Source organism: Ostrea edulis, chromosome 5 (genome assembly GCF_947568905.1).
Source record: "Ostrea edulis chromosome 5, xbOstEdul1.1, whole genome shotgun sequence".
NCBI classification, from domain to species: domain Eukaryota; kingdom Metazoa; phylum Mollusca; class Bivalvia; order Ostreida; family Ostreidae; genus Ostrea; species Ostrea edulis.
Window position 1 is genome coordinate 42,713,204 of NC_079168.1, and position 17,662 is coordinate 42,730,865.

Here is a 17,662-nt window from a genome sequence, read left to right on the forward strand (position 1 = left end):
ACACATGAGCATTTCTTATGACAAGATCTTTCTACTGGTACCAAGATATTTGTCCTTGTGACCTTGGCCATCTTTGGAATTGATCATTATTGGGGGCATTTGTTTTTCACAAACACATCTTGTTTGAGGTTGCCTTCCCCTTTAAGTATCTACTGAACTATTTAAGGCATGGCTTTCATATTTTGTATTGGATCCTTTTTGGCAAGACCTTTCATATGATATCATGGTGTTTGATCTTACGATCTTGACATTGGAGTTTGATCTACTTTAAAAAACCCTGTTCAGGTGAGTTAAAGTGTTGTTAAATTAATCTGTAACCTTTTTCAGGATGTCCCGGTCTGCGGGTGTGTACCTTTTGGGAACCGGCGGTAGTATTCCCCCAAAGTCTGTGGGTAAGTCCCAAAATTGATGTACACAAAGGGAGAATTGATAATGCAGTGTACTGTATATTTTTTATTGCATATGCTAGATTTTTATGCTGGTAAAGCAAATTGAAAATTCATTAATACAGAAACGTCAAGATGTTTAAAAGGGGTGGGGGTGGGGTGGGGGGGCAAAATGAGATATGTCACCTAAGTTACAAAATATAGAATTAATTTCAATGAAGTGAAACATTGTTAGATGTTTTTAAAACTGCCTTTAGAGTATTTCTGACCAAAGAAAAGATTCAGAACAGCAGGGCCATGATTTCATCATATTAATATGCAAGGATCTACCATTGGTGCAAATTCAATTTTGTTCAATTCAGGGGGCTGAGCAGAGGTACAGACCCTGAATCATACTACTATAATTACACCATTTGAACCATTCTGTATAACTGTTCCATTTCTGATAAGAACCATTCTGTTCCCACATTAAACTGTTCTGTTCAAACCATTCAGCATTCCCAGCCCAAAGTATTCTTTTCTCATCTAAAACCGTTCATTCCCTCAAAGCGTTTTATCCTGAAACCGTTGGTTTCCACATGGTCATTCAGAACTCTGTCAGTGTGTTATTGTAGGTCAACATGGCTTGGTAGAGATGCAAGAAGACTATATATCGCTCTTGATTTGACACAATATTTTAAAGTTGTAGAAGGATGGACAATTGTGCAGTTCAAATCTATAAAAGTTTATAGACAAATTACCTGTTTATCATGACACGACAGAGCAGATTCTTATTTTGGGGTAAAAAGCAAATTTATTTTCATCAAGATTGTGAACGGACATCAACTTATTAAAGGAGAAAGTATATGTGAAAATGGATTATTCATTTTGAAACCAGTCGATACATAAATGAAAAACGATGATTTTACTGTTGATGAAAAGAAAAAGTTGGTGCAGTGAGGTTTTTTCTTTTGTCGATAGGGGATTTCGAAACAAACAATATGTTAAATTATAAGATAGACTTTAAGTACGAATAGCTCTTAGATTAATATGAATTTGACATGTTTCTATATGATGAAAATATAAAATGAATTACGTGTTAGAATTTCGACTGGTGTGGTGTCATCTTAAAAAGAAGGTATGAAGTGATTGATACATTAAGAGTTGCTAGAGTAAAGGTGTACTTGCACTAGTCTATGGGAGAGTGGACACAGATTCCACTGTGATATTGAAACAATGCGGGCATTCCATTATCGGGTTTCAACGCCAAGGCTCGGGGATAGGAAACACACAACTTGTGGGATATAAATCATATCAAACCACAAACCATGGGAGATCCTATATCTATTGTTTGAGAACATTTTCTGGGCCATACATTATTTCAAACAAAATGTCAATATAAAGAGGCCTACACCAAAGTCCTGTGCAATATATTTATGTGTGCAGTGTGTGCTGGCCGAGGGAAGTTGAACAAAGTCCTGTGCAATATATTCATGTGTGCAGTGTGCAATGGCCGAGGGAAGTTGAACAAAGTCCTGTGCAATATATTCATGTGTGCAGTGTGTGATGGCCGAGGGAAGTTGAACAAAGTCCTGTGCAATATATTTATGTGTGCAGTGTGTGCTGGCCGAGGGAAGTTGAACAAAGTCCTGTGCAATATATTCATGTGTGCAGTGTGCAATGGCCGAGGGAAGTTGAACAAAGTCCTGTGCAATATATTCATGTGTGCAGTGTGTGATGGCCGAGGGAAGTTGAACAAAGTCCTGTGCAATATATTCATGTGTGCAGTGTGTGATGGCCGAGGGAAGTTGAAAACAAAGTTCGACTCCCAAAAATAGATGAATTTTCAATTCAGTTGACAATTATTTTAGCTTCCTTGAAGTAGTGACGTAGTGACTGTCGTTATCCACACAAAAATTGTGATTTAACCATAATGAACAATTTTATGCAATTACCAGTAACGTACAGTCAGTGCTGGCAACACATTTATCATGTTCTACATGTATGTAAATATCTACAAAATTTCTCTAAACCTTGTATCAATACTTCCAATATCATATTCTGTTTTTTCCTGTAAAGAATACATGGAGACAGCATGTGAAATCAACGAGGACATAGTGATGCACCCGTTCGGCTTCAGAACGCATGCTCATACACACGGTAAGTGCCATATACTACTCCATGGTCCATGTCTCATTATACATGTACATACAGCATTGTGCCATATGAATGAGTCCACTTATGTCCAGATGTTTTGTAATAAATGTTCTCTATTTTATAATGCTTAGAGTATAATGACTTCAGAATGATTTTTTTGACTAAAGGTATTTTCAATGAAATATATTGTGTAAACCATGAAAGTTGACTAATTTCTTGCCCTACAGTGTACATGTATATTATGACCAGAATTTTAAGAAAGCCTTTTTATCTTTCTGTTTATTGGTACAGTATTAATATGGAGCGCCAAATTAACATAAACTCAAATAATTGAAGATATCTTCAATTATTTGAAGATATCAATTTATTTGATGCGCGCAACAATTTAATTAAAGATCTCTTCAAATAATTAATGATATCTTCAATTCTCAATTATTGCGCGCATTAATTGAATTGATGATAGCATTAATTCTTCAACTGAATTGATGCGCGCTTCAATTGAATTAATGATCTTTTCAAATGAATTAATGATATCAACAATTGAATTGATGCGCGCTACAATTCAATTGAAGAGAGCAATAATTGATATAATGATTGCATTAAATCAATTGATGAGAGCAATAATTGAATTGATGCGTGCATTAATTCATTTGATGAGAGCAATAATTGATTTAATGCGCGCATTAATTCAATTATTGCTCTCTTCAATTGAATTAATGATATCTTTAATTCATTTGAAGAGAGCAATAATTCTTTTAGAGAGAGCAACTATATAATTAAAGATCTTCAATTCAACATATCCACAATTGAATTAATGATATCTTTAATTGAATTGTTGCTCTCTTTAAAAGAATTGATGCGCACATTAATTCCTTATACAAAAGCATTGTAAATGATTTAAAGATATCTTCAATTGAATTAAAGAGATCATCAAATTATTTAAACCGAGCTCTAAATTAATCATTGCGAGCAATATTTCTACTAAATTGATGCTCTCATCAAATGAATTGAAGAGAGCAATAATTGAATTAATGCACACATTAAATCAATTAATGCTCTCATTAATTCAATTGATGCGCACATTAATTCAATTGATGAGAGCAATAATTGAATTGAAGTGCACATTAATTCATTTGATGAGAGCAATAATTGATTTAATGTGCGCATTAATTCAATTAAAGAGAGCAACAATTGAATTGATGATATCTTCAAATAATTAAAGATGTCTTCAATTATTTGAGTTTATGTTAATTTGGCGCTCCATATATTTAAACGTTCATTTAATGAATTAGTAAAATGACTAATTGATGTGACTTATGAATAATATCTACATATTCTGCTATTGAACAGGTGCGGTCACTGCTGGTTACCGCATTCGTAATGGAAAATGGACAGAAATCGGGAGAAAGAGTCCACAGAAACCACAGGTTAATCTTATGTAAAGTGATGCAAAGGGGCTGATGTTAGAGGGGATTTGTAAAGTGATGCAAAGGGGCTGATGTTAGAGGGCATTTGTAAAGTGATGCAAATAAAGGGGTCAATGTTAGAGGGGATTTGTAAAGTGATGCAAAGGGGCTGATGTTAGAGGGGATTTGTAAAGTGATGTAAATAAAGGGTCAATGTTAGAGGGGATTTGTAAAGTGATGTAAATAAAGGGGTCAATGTTAGAGGGGATTTGTAAAGTGATGCAAAGGGGCTGATGTTAGAGGGGATTTGTAAAGTGATGCAAAGGGGCTGATGTTAGAGGGCATTTGTAAAGTGATGCAAATAAAGGGGTCAATGTTAGAGGGGATTTGTAAAGTGATGCAAATAAAGGGGTCAATGTTAGAGGGGATTTGTAAAGTGATGCAAAGGGGCTGATGTTAGAGGGGATTTGTAAAGTGATGCAAAGGGGCTGATGTTAGAGGGGATTTGTAAAGTGATGTAAATAAAGGGGTCAATGTTAGAGGGGATTTGTAAAGTGATGTAAATAAAGGGGTCAATGTTAGAGGGGATTTGTAAAGTGATGCAAAGGGGCTGATGTTAGAGGGGATTTGTAAAGTGATGCAAAGGGGCTGATGTTAGAGGGCATTTGTAAAGTGATGCAAATAAAAAGGTCAATGTTAGAGGGGATTTGTAAAGTGATGCAAATAAAGGGGTCAATGTTAGAGGGGATTTGTAAAGTGATGCAAAGGGGCTGATGTTAGAGGGGATTTGTAAAGTGATGCAAAGGGGCTGATGTTAGAGGGGATTTGTAAAGTGATGTAAATAAAGGGGTCAATGTTAGAGGGGATTTGTAAAGTGATGTAAATAAAGGGGCTGATGTTAGAGGGGATTTGTAAAGTGATGTAAATAAAGAGGTCAATATTAGAGGGGATTTGTAAAGTGATGTAAATAAAGGGGTCAATGTTAGAGGGGATTTGTAAAGTGATGTAAATAAAGGGGTCAATGTTGGAGGGGATTTGTAAAGTGATGTAAATAAAGAAAGGGAACGATTTTAATGGGGATTTGTAAAGTGATGTAAATAAAACTTTGTGCATTTGTACATGAACATGTTGAGTAGATCTTGTAAAACTTTCCTGTCATTTTAGATGTTCTACAATGTGACATACCCTGGTATAGATGTACGCAGAGGAGACATTCTGGTGAGACTTGGTTGATTTTGTTTTCAGGTCACCTGAGTCACTCAGATGACCTATTGCTTACACCTCGCCCAATAATTTTTTTCAAGGACCCCATATATTTCCGTATTACCCATCTGAGTGTCTACATAATTAATAATGGACTACCCATGGGAGGAAGATGTTCCCTATCGGATTTTGGGTCAAAGGTCAAGTGCACTGAACATCGAAGTAGCAATATGGTTTCCAGGCTCTAAAGCATTATCCTTTCCACCTAGAGTCACCATATCAAACATATGGACTACCCATGGGACGAAGATGTTCCTTATTGATTTTGGATTCAAAAGGTCAAAAGTCAAGTGCACTGGACATCGAAGTAGCAATATGGTTTCCAGGCTCTATAGCGTTATCCTTTCCACCTACAGTCACCATATCATACATATGGACTACCCATGGGACGAAGATCTTCCCTATTGATTTTTGAGTCAAAAGGTCAAAGGTCAAGCACACTCCTAGAGAAGAGACTACCCAAGGTTTTGTCATGCCCTTTCTTTTTTACACTCAAGAAAGAGGTAATTTATACCTATTAACAACACCCCTTGGGAGATTGGGGTAAGCGGGGATATTCTTAGTGGCCAGCATTGCTCACAGTACCTCTTGTTTTTATATAGATTCCTTATGGCAAGACTTTTAAACATTTGATACCATGATTTTTTACTTAATGTGATATCTTATCATGATTATATTGACCCTGTTAGGGCCACAATATGCGGTCCACATTTTTCATGGGAATAAAGATTGCAAAAAATCTTTTAAAAATCACAATAGCTGAACAACAACAGGGTCAAAGTGACTCATTTGAGCAATGTAGCCCATTGGCCTCTTGTTTGTAACATCCTAGTACTGCAAATGCAAAGCCAGATCACAAGTTGTAGGGTGCAGTGCTCACATCACCAGTGTGGTGTGATATTTGGCATACGGATGACACCAACAGAAACCTGCACTGGGCCTTCATGATTGGGCCATTGATTTAGAGGACGCTGCTGGTGTGATAGACAAGTCTGATAGCGAAGATTAAAGTGGAACAGAAGAATGATTTTTATTTGTTGCGAAGTTGTTCCATTTTACTTTTATTTCATTGACAATTGTTTTGATGAAAATTTTCTCATTAAGGTGGCTCATTACACCAAAAATTTATTTAATGATGTGTTAAAATACCTCTTATGAAGTATGATTTCACCATCGAAAGAGTGATACAAGCTCTCAATTATTTGATGTGAATTTTTTCTGTTTATCATTTTAAAGACTTCTCTAATTTTGCTGATACATGTATTCAGTAACAAATGAATGCATATCTATGAAAAGCAGAAAGGAATGTACTAAAATTGTTAATTTTGCAACCCCATGGTTCTGACTCTAGGGCAGATTAAAAAAAAGTCATGCATTTTTAATATAACATATGTTATGTAAAGTGTTTCATCAGTATGGGTAACTTTCGGAGGCATAAGAACACATCTTGATTTAATACTCCTACTGAATTTTAAAATTTAACTTAGATTGCAGAACAGGAAAATTAGCCCTTGGGGCTAGCTAATGCTCAGGTGAACGATAAGGCCTGTGGGCCTTTTGTTTAACTTAAGTCTCAAAAGTTTGCTAAAATTGCTGTTACTTTTGAATAGCATTGCAATTTGATTACTAGTAATTTAATGGTGTTCTCTTAGGCTGCTAGGTGTACCATGAAGAATGATGAATCACGAGTCATCCAGATAGGGTAAGGAATTGTTGATTACCCAGTTCTAGTGGGAAAATACATGTAAATGACAAAGAGTAGAACTATAAAGATATAAAGTATGTGTAGCTTGCATCCAGATAGGGTAAGGAATTGCTGATTACCCAGTTCTAGCGGGAAAATAAATGTAAATGACAAAGAGTAGAACTATAAAGATATAAAGTATGTGTAGCTTACATCCAGATAGGGTAAGGAATTGTTGATTACCCAGTTCTAGTGGGAAAATAAATTTAAATGACAAAGAGTAGAACTATAAAGATATAAAGTATGTGTAGCTTACATCCAAATAGGGTAAGGAATTGTTGATTACCCAGTTCTAGTGGGAAAATACATGTAAATGACAAAGAGTAGAACTATAAAGATATAAAGTATGTGTAGCTTACATCCAGATAGGGGAAGGAATTGTTGATTACCCAGTTCTAGTGGGAAAATGCATGTAAATGACAAAGAGTAGAACTATAAAGATATAAAGTATGTGTAGCTTACATCCAAATAGGGTAAGGAATTGTTGATTACCCAGTTCTAGTGGGAAAATACATGTAAATGACAAAGAGTAGAACTATAAAGATATAAAGTATGTGTAGCTTACATGAGAGTTACATCTCTGCTGTCATTAGACATTATTGTTTCTAGAGCCACTCAGAACGACGAGATGTGTAACTTCTACATGATGTATTTTGTGGATGGCACTAAAACAGCCAGAGTTCACAACTGTTTCACATCAGGCCCACCCTACTATTACTGGGACAACTCGCCTTTGGAACACAAAATGAATCTCAAGGATGCTCCACAGTCAGCCAGCCTCATCCCAGACAAAAATGTGTACCTCAAAATCTCGTCTCCAGCACACCCGGGGATTTCCCAGAAGGACGTCACTCTGGATGCGAATCTACAGGACAAACGACTGACACGGCTTTTGGACTACCTGAACAATGCCTATGGTGATCCTGATTACTATCCTCAGCTCTAACATTGAGGGGTCCTGTTTTATTCACCAGCATTTATATGCTGTTATTTCAAATTCCATACTAAAATGAAGTATTCCAAGTCAACTAAATTTTGTACTGAGAAACATATATGTTTTGATATCTATGGAATAGTTATACATGGGACTGCTTTCTAAACAAAGTGAAATTTGTTCATTGTTACATTTCAAATTGGGTAATTAACATTATTTATTTTAATGCTGTGCATAATGTTTATGAAAATGTTGGCGATATTTTAGACTGTTTACAATAAAGTTGGTTAAAAAAAAGAATATTTTCATCATTTTTAAGACTCAATTTTATGAGAGGGTAACCTAGTCACTACCCATCAGGTTTCTGTTTATAATTTTCTATGTTCAAATCAGACTATGAATTTCAACCACGAGGGGCCAGTGAACTTTATTTCTCATGAAAGTCTTCATGTATTTTTTTTAAAGTTCACTTGTCATTAATTTTTTACGTAATTAACTTCTCAGAAATTAAACGATCAATTCAGATACATATGTAAAATAATGATGAAAATTAAAAAAAAAAATCGATGTTCAATTGTGAAAATCTTCTCGGAAACACTATCAATTTCAACCAACCTTGGCACAATGACAAAATGTCCTTGGGTGAAGGAAATTTTTAAAGTTTTCAATCAAAGTACTGATAGGCGGAAGCATGTTTTTTTAGGACAAAATTATATATCTCAACTTGACCTTTGATCTTGTGACATGAAAATCAATAAGGGTCATTCAGTCTCAAAGAGCAATAAGTGTATCAAATTGACTTGCTGTCAAATGCTTGAAATAATTTGAACCTTGGCAATCTATCCCTTAATTTGTATCTAGCAATTGAATATTTCTTCAAATAAAGAAAAGGTGATATGCGTGTTCACGCATGCAACAGGAAAGTAATGGAGAGTCAACAATATTTCGTCTATAAAGACCATAATTCAAAACGTAAGTGGAGACGTCACCATTGCCGGTGAAGGGCTGCAAAATTTAGGCCTATACTTGGCGCTTACAGCCTTTGAGCAGGGAGGGATCTTTATCATGCCACACCTGCTGTGACACCGGGCTTTAGTATTTACGGTCTCATCCGAAAGACCGCCATGAACAAAATTCAGTTGTGTATATAGTGTCTCATGAAATAACTAAAAACATTCTAACAAAAAATAATTCTAAGTAGAAAAGTGTTATATTACATGTGGATGTGTTAAATTTCTCCAATTTTCTGTTGTGTCTCAAAGAATTCTTAAAATTACATTTCACTTTTTATAAATACCGTAGGGTTTCTTCACGGATCACTGAATGTGGGCGGAGCTCATCTATGGTCATTGTTATTTACCTGGCCAAGAGATCAGGGTGCTGTGTATACTTTTGATGTATACAGGAAGGGTCTCAGGGCCGTCTGCAGAGTTTCTGTGGTCAAAGTGTTTGTAAAATGGTTGTATCCCCAGGGTTAGATGGCACACAGTCTACACCACCCCTCTTTCTTTCCTTTACTCTCATTGGCTCTATGAATAATTTCTTTTATAAACATAGAACTATCATAAATTGATAATATAAATTATTTCATCAAGTTACAAGTTTTAGAAATTAATGGGCAAATTATTGTTTGATTTCTGATTGTGTAATTTATAATAGATGTATATAGAGGGGGGAAATTACATTATATTAAAATTGCATTGTTCAGGGTTTTTTTTTAAAAACAATTGAATTACGAGAAAATAGCAGTTGTGGACAGGTCAATGCTATCAAAACTCTAGAATACAGGGCCTCCTCAAGATCTAAAGAATGCCAGTAGGTACTGGTCGTTATTGTTATCAAAACACCTCTCTGTGGTCCCTCCATTCATTCATTCATTTATTCGCTCAAACCACAATGGAAATGGTACATGAGGCACAATACATAAATTTCATGTATCAATACAAGTAACGTCAGAGGATATAGGTATGCAAATAAACAAAGTGAAATATATACATAAATATGTACAAAAATTTGAAGTTAAGTGTTAGAACAGACTAATTTGTATATCTTTAAAATAAACGTGCACAGGTTTTTAAGGTTTTTAACATTATTCGTTGACATGATTTCATAAAATTTCATTATATTTGGTCTCGTACAATATTTTCTATGTAGGTATTCTTTTCTTATACTGAGACACTAAAGATTGTAGCCTCTAACTTTCTATGGCTTATTTTATCTGGCCCTACAGCCTTGTTGACCTGGAGAATAGAAATTATGTCAAATGCTCCAAAATTTTAATGTTGTTGAATACACAATTACAAAATAAAGAAAAAGCTGGAAGTGTAGGTTCATCTTCGTTTACTGATAAAATCGACGCAAAAAAAAATATTCAACGCTTCAACCTTGTCGGTATCGCTGTATGTAATATGTTCATCGCCATTTTCTTTAATATCCTGAAACGGTGGTATTTCGGTCCTGGGTTTAGTTTTAAATATATCTTTCAGAAGTTTCCAATACATTTTAGAACTTTTGATACTTGCATCAATAAGTTGTAATTTTGTCATTGTGTAGTATGGTAAAGCACGCACTTGGTATCTGCGGTGACTTCGCTTCTTATCTGTCCTCTCACTACAAAGTCAAGATAAAGAAATGGAATCATCTCTCACACCAAGAAGTGCAGTTATAATACTAGGATTGTCTTTACTGTTTTATACAACATGTGAAACAAAATACTTAAAAGATTCCAACTTCTTCAAGAAAACAATACGTATGCCAAATGTGAAACCAAGACAGGTAAGCATTAAGAACATCGATTCGAACATTGTGAAATACCCGGAATTCATAGTAAATACAATATAACAGCTCAATTTCAGGTTTTAAAAAATCACAGTACTTTAAAAACAAAAATTGTGTTTTGAAATAACAATTTGCAATGGAGCGAGTCATTTTCTAAACAGAATTATCTGGGGAATAATTAAAATGTTCGTGACATTACAAGGAATTTTGAATCGGTTTCAATAGATAGACCTGTCTGTTCACATTCTTCCACGAAACTAGACATATACATGTAGATCTGAAAGCAGAATATACAAATAATTGAAGATATCTTTAATTACATGTATTTGAAGATATCTTCAATTCATTTGATGCACGCAACAATTCAATTAACAATCCCTTCAAATAATTAATGATATCTTCAATTCTGAATTATTGCGCGCAATATTTTAACTGATGCGCGAGCATAATTGATTTGATGCGTGCATCAATTCAATTGATGAGAGCTATATGTACAATTCAATTATTGCGCGTAAGAACTGTCGAATTGATGATATCTTCAAATGATTAAAGATACCTTGAATTATTTGAAATTCTCATCTACAGTGTATATAATAGTATTTTGAATGAAGACATATATATTGAAGGATTTGATACTATATATTCCGCAAAGACAAAAATGCATTCGGGGGTGGCGTAATAATTTACATTTCCAATGAGCTTCATGATAAAAGGCGCACTGACCTTGAACCTTCCAATACTGAATGTGTATGGGTTGAAATAAGTGACCCTACCTGCAATATTTATTTGTTGGATCTATCGTGCACCAAATTCCGATAAATTATTCTGGAACAATGTGATTTGGTCTATTGAAAAGGTATTCCACAAGATAATAATTGTGGGTGATCTAAACATCGATTTCTTAAATATTCCACGCTCTCACGCACGGGCACTTGTTTCTGTAAATGACTTATGACCTTTGTATACTTATAACAGAGGTCATAAGTCATTTACAGAAACAAGTGCCTGTGCTCTCACGTCATCAATGAAATTATATTGGATTATCACATGATAAACACAAAAAAGCAGGCGACAAGAGTCAATCAGAAAACGAGCACGCTTATTAACCATTTCTGCTCACCGACGATTTCACAGCGTTTGATTCAGAAACTACCGTGGAATCATTTTGATTCGTGGGGGCCAATGTTCGTGGGTAAGAAAATTTTCGCTGGTTCGTGGGGACGTAATTACGTGGGTAAGCTATACGATGTCACTAGGAGAGATAACTCTACTTGGTTTTAAAAAAAATGAGGACACGTAAATTCGTGGGTAAGAGTGGCCCACGAAATCTACGAACATCAATCCCCCCACGAACAATGATGATTCCACAGTATTGAAGTTGAAAATAGTGTAAATGATCATAAAGGTACATATATTAATACCAAAAGCACTATTGATTTCAATCGAGCATATCATCGCAAAATATACATACATAAAAAAGCTGCTTTTGAAAAGTTGAATACACTTATCAAAAATACTGATTCAAATTCAATAATATACCAAGTTCAAAACGTAAACCAGGCGACAGACAACTTCTCTACGATATTTCTAGATTATGTAAAACAATGCATTCCGGAGAAAACAGTTATAATTAGACCGAAAGGTAAACCTTGGTTTGACTCTACACTTCGCAAAGCAATTCTGGTTCGTAATCGCTTAAGAAAGAAAGCTCAAAAAGCAAAAATAAAGTAAACAACATGCAAAAATACGCTGTAAACAATTACTACAGCAACATAGAAACCCAACTTTTAGATAATAGTACAAGTAATTTTAAACTTTACTGGAAGCTACTTAAAGATGTTTTTTAAACACAAATAAATCTGGGAATCTAGTTATACCCCCCCCCCCCCTTGCAAAACACTCTAGATAGAAAATGGTATTCAAGTTACTACTTTCGATAAAGCAGAAAAGGTTGAATTACTGAATATTTTTCTTCAGTTTCGAAAGCTGATGACAGCCGCTCAAGTCTACCTGAATTTTTCTCTTTATGCAGTGATGTTCTGCAAATTATACATATTGCAGAACAAGACATTTTCGACATAATTTCCATTTTACCAGTTAACAAAGCAATACGTCCTGACAATATTAGTCATAAAATGTTAAAGAGTACTATTCAAACAATTGTAAGACCTCTTTGTTTGTCCTTGAATGATTGTACTCTCTCTCTCTCTCTCTCTCTCTCTCTCTCTCTCTCTCTCTCTCTCTCTCAATTTAGATATGTTTATATGGTCTCATCCAAAATCTCTGATAAGGCCGGGAATAGAACCCAAGCATTACAGTAGTTGCACTTTGTTATACTGCATATGAAGTCAAGTTTTGCCTTCATTCTCGACCACTGATTATATGTTATGGTTTTAGAAAGACTATCGTGACTTACTCCGAGCCTAAATTTAATTCTCTCGATCAAAATCCATCCTTGTGATCTGTATATTCTATTAAATAAACTACGGTACTTACAGATATATTTAATAATTACGATTTAATTTTTTTTTCTGCGAACCTAATTTTCGGTATACGGAATCTGTTAGTATTTATTTTCGCACTGAGAGAGATAATTTGACTATATGGGTCTCTTCCAAGTAATCACAGTTTGTAGTATTTATTTTCTCCTTGTAGTACGCTTTAATTTATTAATTTTTTCTATGGTCATTATTTACAATTTAAAAAAAATGAAATAGCTATTTTGTTTAAATGCTTTCTACATATGTCAGAGTATTGCTTTTAACACAATGGTTTATCGTTAACCTTTCATGAAAACTATGCTGGCGTGAAGTGTTGCAGTTCATACCCTCATGTATTTTCAAAAATGAAATTTATGATTTATATTTACATTGTACTTTCATTTAATTTTAATTCCCATCCGTTAAAATAGACTTACTATGGACATGTATATTTGTCAAGATCCATAGACGCATTGTTCACAACTCCAACGTATTCATGAGGAAATGGCTATTGTTACAATATTTGTAAAGATATTAAGGGTAAAAACATTGGAAATGTAGATTCTATCTAATGCAATGGAATATTATCTAAAATGTGAACCCCCAACCTGCCAGAATGAACTAGGCAGTAATACGCTTTCGAATGAAAAAATATTTTTTCTTACCAAGGCAGACGATCTTATATGTCATGGCGTTAAACTGGACGAAAGGGAAGCCTACATATGTAAGTTTCTCTTTCTTGCGAATGATTATCTAGAGTTTTACATTTTGTAGCGCATTTTTACATGACATTCATTTTATTATACTACAATTACCTGGATATTTTGTAGTGAAGTATGAACCCCATGCCTCAAAAGAAATAGCCCATCACATGATGGTGTATGGATGTGGTCATCCTAGCTCCACTGAGGCCTCGTGGTGAGTTCGTGTAACAAACAATTAGTTTATAATATATATATATTAGCATTAGGATGTATAACCGAGAAAAGTGAAAAATACCTAGATGAATAATGAATAGGAATCAGACATGTTTTTATAAAAGACAGACTTATAGGAGAAAATATACGACTTAATATGTATGATTTATATTATGTCTATTGGAATTTCAATGGGCACGAATTGTGCTCCTTTATTAGCTGACCTGTTTTTATATTCCTACGAGGCGCAATGCAGTCAAATCTTTCTCCAGTGTAACGGTTAGAGATCTTATTTTAATCAGATTGAGATGTACATAATGTAATATCTAGGTGTTAAAAGATTCAACCAGAGTTTACCTAAGATGTTTGACACACGTGACTGTGTTTTGATAGTTGTTTTGTTCTTAGTTTTGAATTACGTGTTTGACACAGTCAAGGTATAATTGATCTGATATCATACAATGCACATGTATTTATGTGTAGTGAAACTTAAAACTACCTCAGGAGTTTATAATAAAACGACTATGTACATCAAGATTCTTCTTCAGCAATACTTACAAATAATCTCTTTAGGAGTCAGTCTTATAAAAACACTTCTAACCACTAACCCATTATACTGTAAGACAAGACTTATATGTCCTTTTAAAATCGAACCCATATCCACATTGCATGGAAAATATCTTCGCTAAAAATGCTCGAAACTTGATCTTCATTTATTTTCTTGTCATTTAATTTGACCTCATCAGGATGTGTGGTGAAATGGACGATAGATCAGACGATTCTGTGTGCAAAGGTGGTCAGCGGGAAATCGTGTACGCATGGGCAATGGACGCAGACTCAAGAGCACTTCCGGAAGGCAAGTTTAAAAAATGGTGGTAAATAGAGAATGATACACAGTACCCTTTCCATAACATCCCCATATCAACCAAAGACTAATATGAGCCTTCCAGTCAATATCGGAATTATACAATTATTAGACTTTTATTATAATCCGATGATTGATATCATTCTTTGAAACGGGGGAACTATTAATGACAAAAATGTTAAATCTGTTCTAAATGCATATCAAATCAAAGCTGCGTGTGTGAATTCAGACATTTACATGAAACGGGGCTTTCTTTGACAGTATCAATCAAAGTACTGAGAATACTGGGCGGAAGCGTGTTTGTTAGCACAAAATTATACAAAGTACAAATATAACATAGTAATTGTAATAAGTACAAATAAAACATTCCTTACAAAGTAAGGGACCTATAAATTTTCTATGAGCCCAAAAGCTGAAATGTATTTATTTATCCGTTCATATTTAACTCTATACAAAATTTCCCCACGATTTGGACTTTATTGAGAAATTACATTCCGTATGATAATTGTATTCATTTTACTTACATGTACTTTATTTTCATCATTTAAATAAAAATTAACAAGTGTCGTTAAAACACATACAAAATGCTATATTTCTCACAATTTCTTCTTTATTTTGAACTATTTCGTCTCTCGAAATTTTTATGATAGCAATCGCACATTTCCCGGCTAGCGGGAACACAATTTCATTTCTCGAGTTTGCCGCAAAGACCTCAAATTGTTTTTGTAGTACAAATGTATACTTTCGTGACCCCATTTTAATACCAAAGTTAGCGTTCGAGACCGTCGTGCCCATTGTCATTGCGCTCTGTTTAATACGATTGCATTCTTGTTTTTCGACCACACTAGCGTTCGGGATCGGCAGGAATTTGTACTCGGTCTCGAACGCACTCCAAATTGTTTATGTGTACTCGCCCATTATTCTGGTTCCCCAATTTGGGAATCGCATGCCCTTTGCTTAGGAATACCACAGAGAATGGCTGAATGACTTCTGTGACGTAGAAGGTCATCAAAGCCTAAAAGGTGAAATATTGGAAATTCTATATGAATGGGCAATCCAGATATAAACTTGATAACAAAAGCAGCGTTCACGCTGTAAAATATATTTGTTTCTATATTGTTTAACGTCCCATTCGAGATTTATTCACTCGTCAAAAGACGTCACCAGCTTCAGGTGGTGGCACTTCTATCTATGCATGGTGCTCAGGGCTTTAGCAATGATGGGTCTTTTTTAAGGTCATACTAGGTAGCCAAAAAGAACCATGGATCTCACTTGTAATGCCGGGCGCTTGGTGAAGGGGTGCGCCTTAGACGTTACACGGCGCCGGTGTCAGACCCAGATCTCCTTGTTGTATAGCGAGTGTCTATCTGTAACTGGTGAAAATTCGCCCGTCCAATATATTTAGTAATTTAGCAGTAATCAAAGAATGGACTAAAATCCAAATAAAACATTCTTTATTGAAAAAATGGCCCTGTCAGTGGCATAATACGGTAAAATCAAAATCTGATTAAAAATAATTTTACACATGTACAAAAAAAGAAAGAAAAAGAATGAGTATAGACCAAGATATACTCAGTATAATATGTCTCTAATATCGGGGAGAGAATCGATTAAATCATAATATGTCTCTAATATCGGGGAGAGAATCGATTAAATCATAATATGTCTCTAATATCAGGGAGAGAATCGATTAAATCGTACCTTTATAATGACGGCTTTGTTACACATTTACTTCATAATAATATTTATATGAAATAGCTAAAAAGCTAATGGAGAATTTGTGTTTGCATGGAATTAAATGGTCATCTCATTATTAATTTAAATAAGAAGATACAAGTGTATTTAGTTTAGAAATAAACTGTCAGATGACCTCATCTATTTAGGATTGGAGTGCTGTGGTCACTAAATCTCTGACAGTTAAAAAATAATAAATCAAACACAAGATGTTTATACGATAATGAATTATCGTTGTTTTATACATACCACACTCCCTGTTGTAAGTACAAAAAGTAAACCCTCTGTCCATTCTCTGCCCATAGAATATGCTGCTCGCCAACACCAACACCTATGTCAACGAAATTTAAAGATTCTTGAAAACGCTTTGTAAACTCTTATACAAACGTTTAGCTGTAGCCTCATCAATTTATGGTGCAGAATTTTAAAATAGAATTGTTTTACCGCTTGTAAACAAATTATTGAAATTTTGATTTTAATCAAAAAAGCATATTTTCCCGAGTTTTGATGTTATCTTAGCTACATTTATCACTCTAAATCTTAAATTCTGTTCCGCTTTCCGTTCCGTTCCGCGTTTTAGCAATACCCCTCCTGGACACCTGGTCCCACCTCGGATATTTCCAGGGGTCCGTGTTTGTCCTACTCCCAATGTCGTATTCTTTATAGGGTATATAAGACTGATCATTGTTCGTCCTCATCAATTTGTATGTAGTTAAACCAGGTAGTTGCGACTGAATTTGACGCTTGCGTCAATAAGATTTCTTGTATTTTTGATTCAGGTGTCGGATTCCGTGTTGGCGGCAATACACCAATAAAATACCTGGTTATTCAGCTCCATTATAAAGGCGTTATTGAAGGTCAGTGCCTAAGTGGTATAAACTATCCTTTTGTTTCAATCATATGATTATGCACATTGTAAAATGTCATCAACTTTGTTTAGATTCTAAATACGATGACTCTGGAGTAACGTTACACATGACGTACACACGGTAAGCTCACACAAGAACTCTGATGGATGG

At 34.8% G+C, this 17,662-nt stretch overlaps 1 protein-coding gene across 1 annotated transcript in view; it reads left to right on the forward strand.

The window, feature by feature from the left end:
- LOC125652340 (uncharacterized) overlaps window positions 1–17,662 on the forward strand; it is a 33,680-nt gene that overhangs the window by 13,088 nt on the left and 2,930 nt on the right. Inside the window, exons 9-20 of the mRNA XM_048881481.2 lie at window positions 328–392; window positions 2,445–2,525; window positions 3,873–3,949; window positions 5,093–5,146; window positions 6,844–6,893; window positions 7,545–7,874; window positions 10,455–10,644; window positions 13,797–13,851; window positions 13,958–14,045; window positions 14,791–14,900; window positions 17,423–17,500; window positions 17,584–17,632. Coding sequence (XP_048737438.2) covers window positions 328–392; window positions 2,445–2,525; window positions 3,873–3,949; window positions 5,093–5,146; window positions 6,844–6,893; window positions 7,545–7,874; window positions 10,455–10,644; window positions 13,797–13,851; window positions 13,958–14,045; window positions 14,791–14,900; window positions 17,423–17,500; window positions 17,584–17,632 — 1,227 coding nt within the window. The remainder of the gene's footprint in view (window positions 1–327; window positions 393–2,444; window positions 2,526–3,872; window positions 3,950–5,092; window positions 5,147–6,843; window positions 6,894–7,544; window positions 7,875–10,454; window positions 10,645–13,796; window positions 13,852–13,957; window positions 14,046–14,790; window positions 14,901–17,422; window positions 17,501–17,583; window positions 17,633–17,662) is intronic.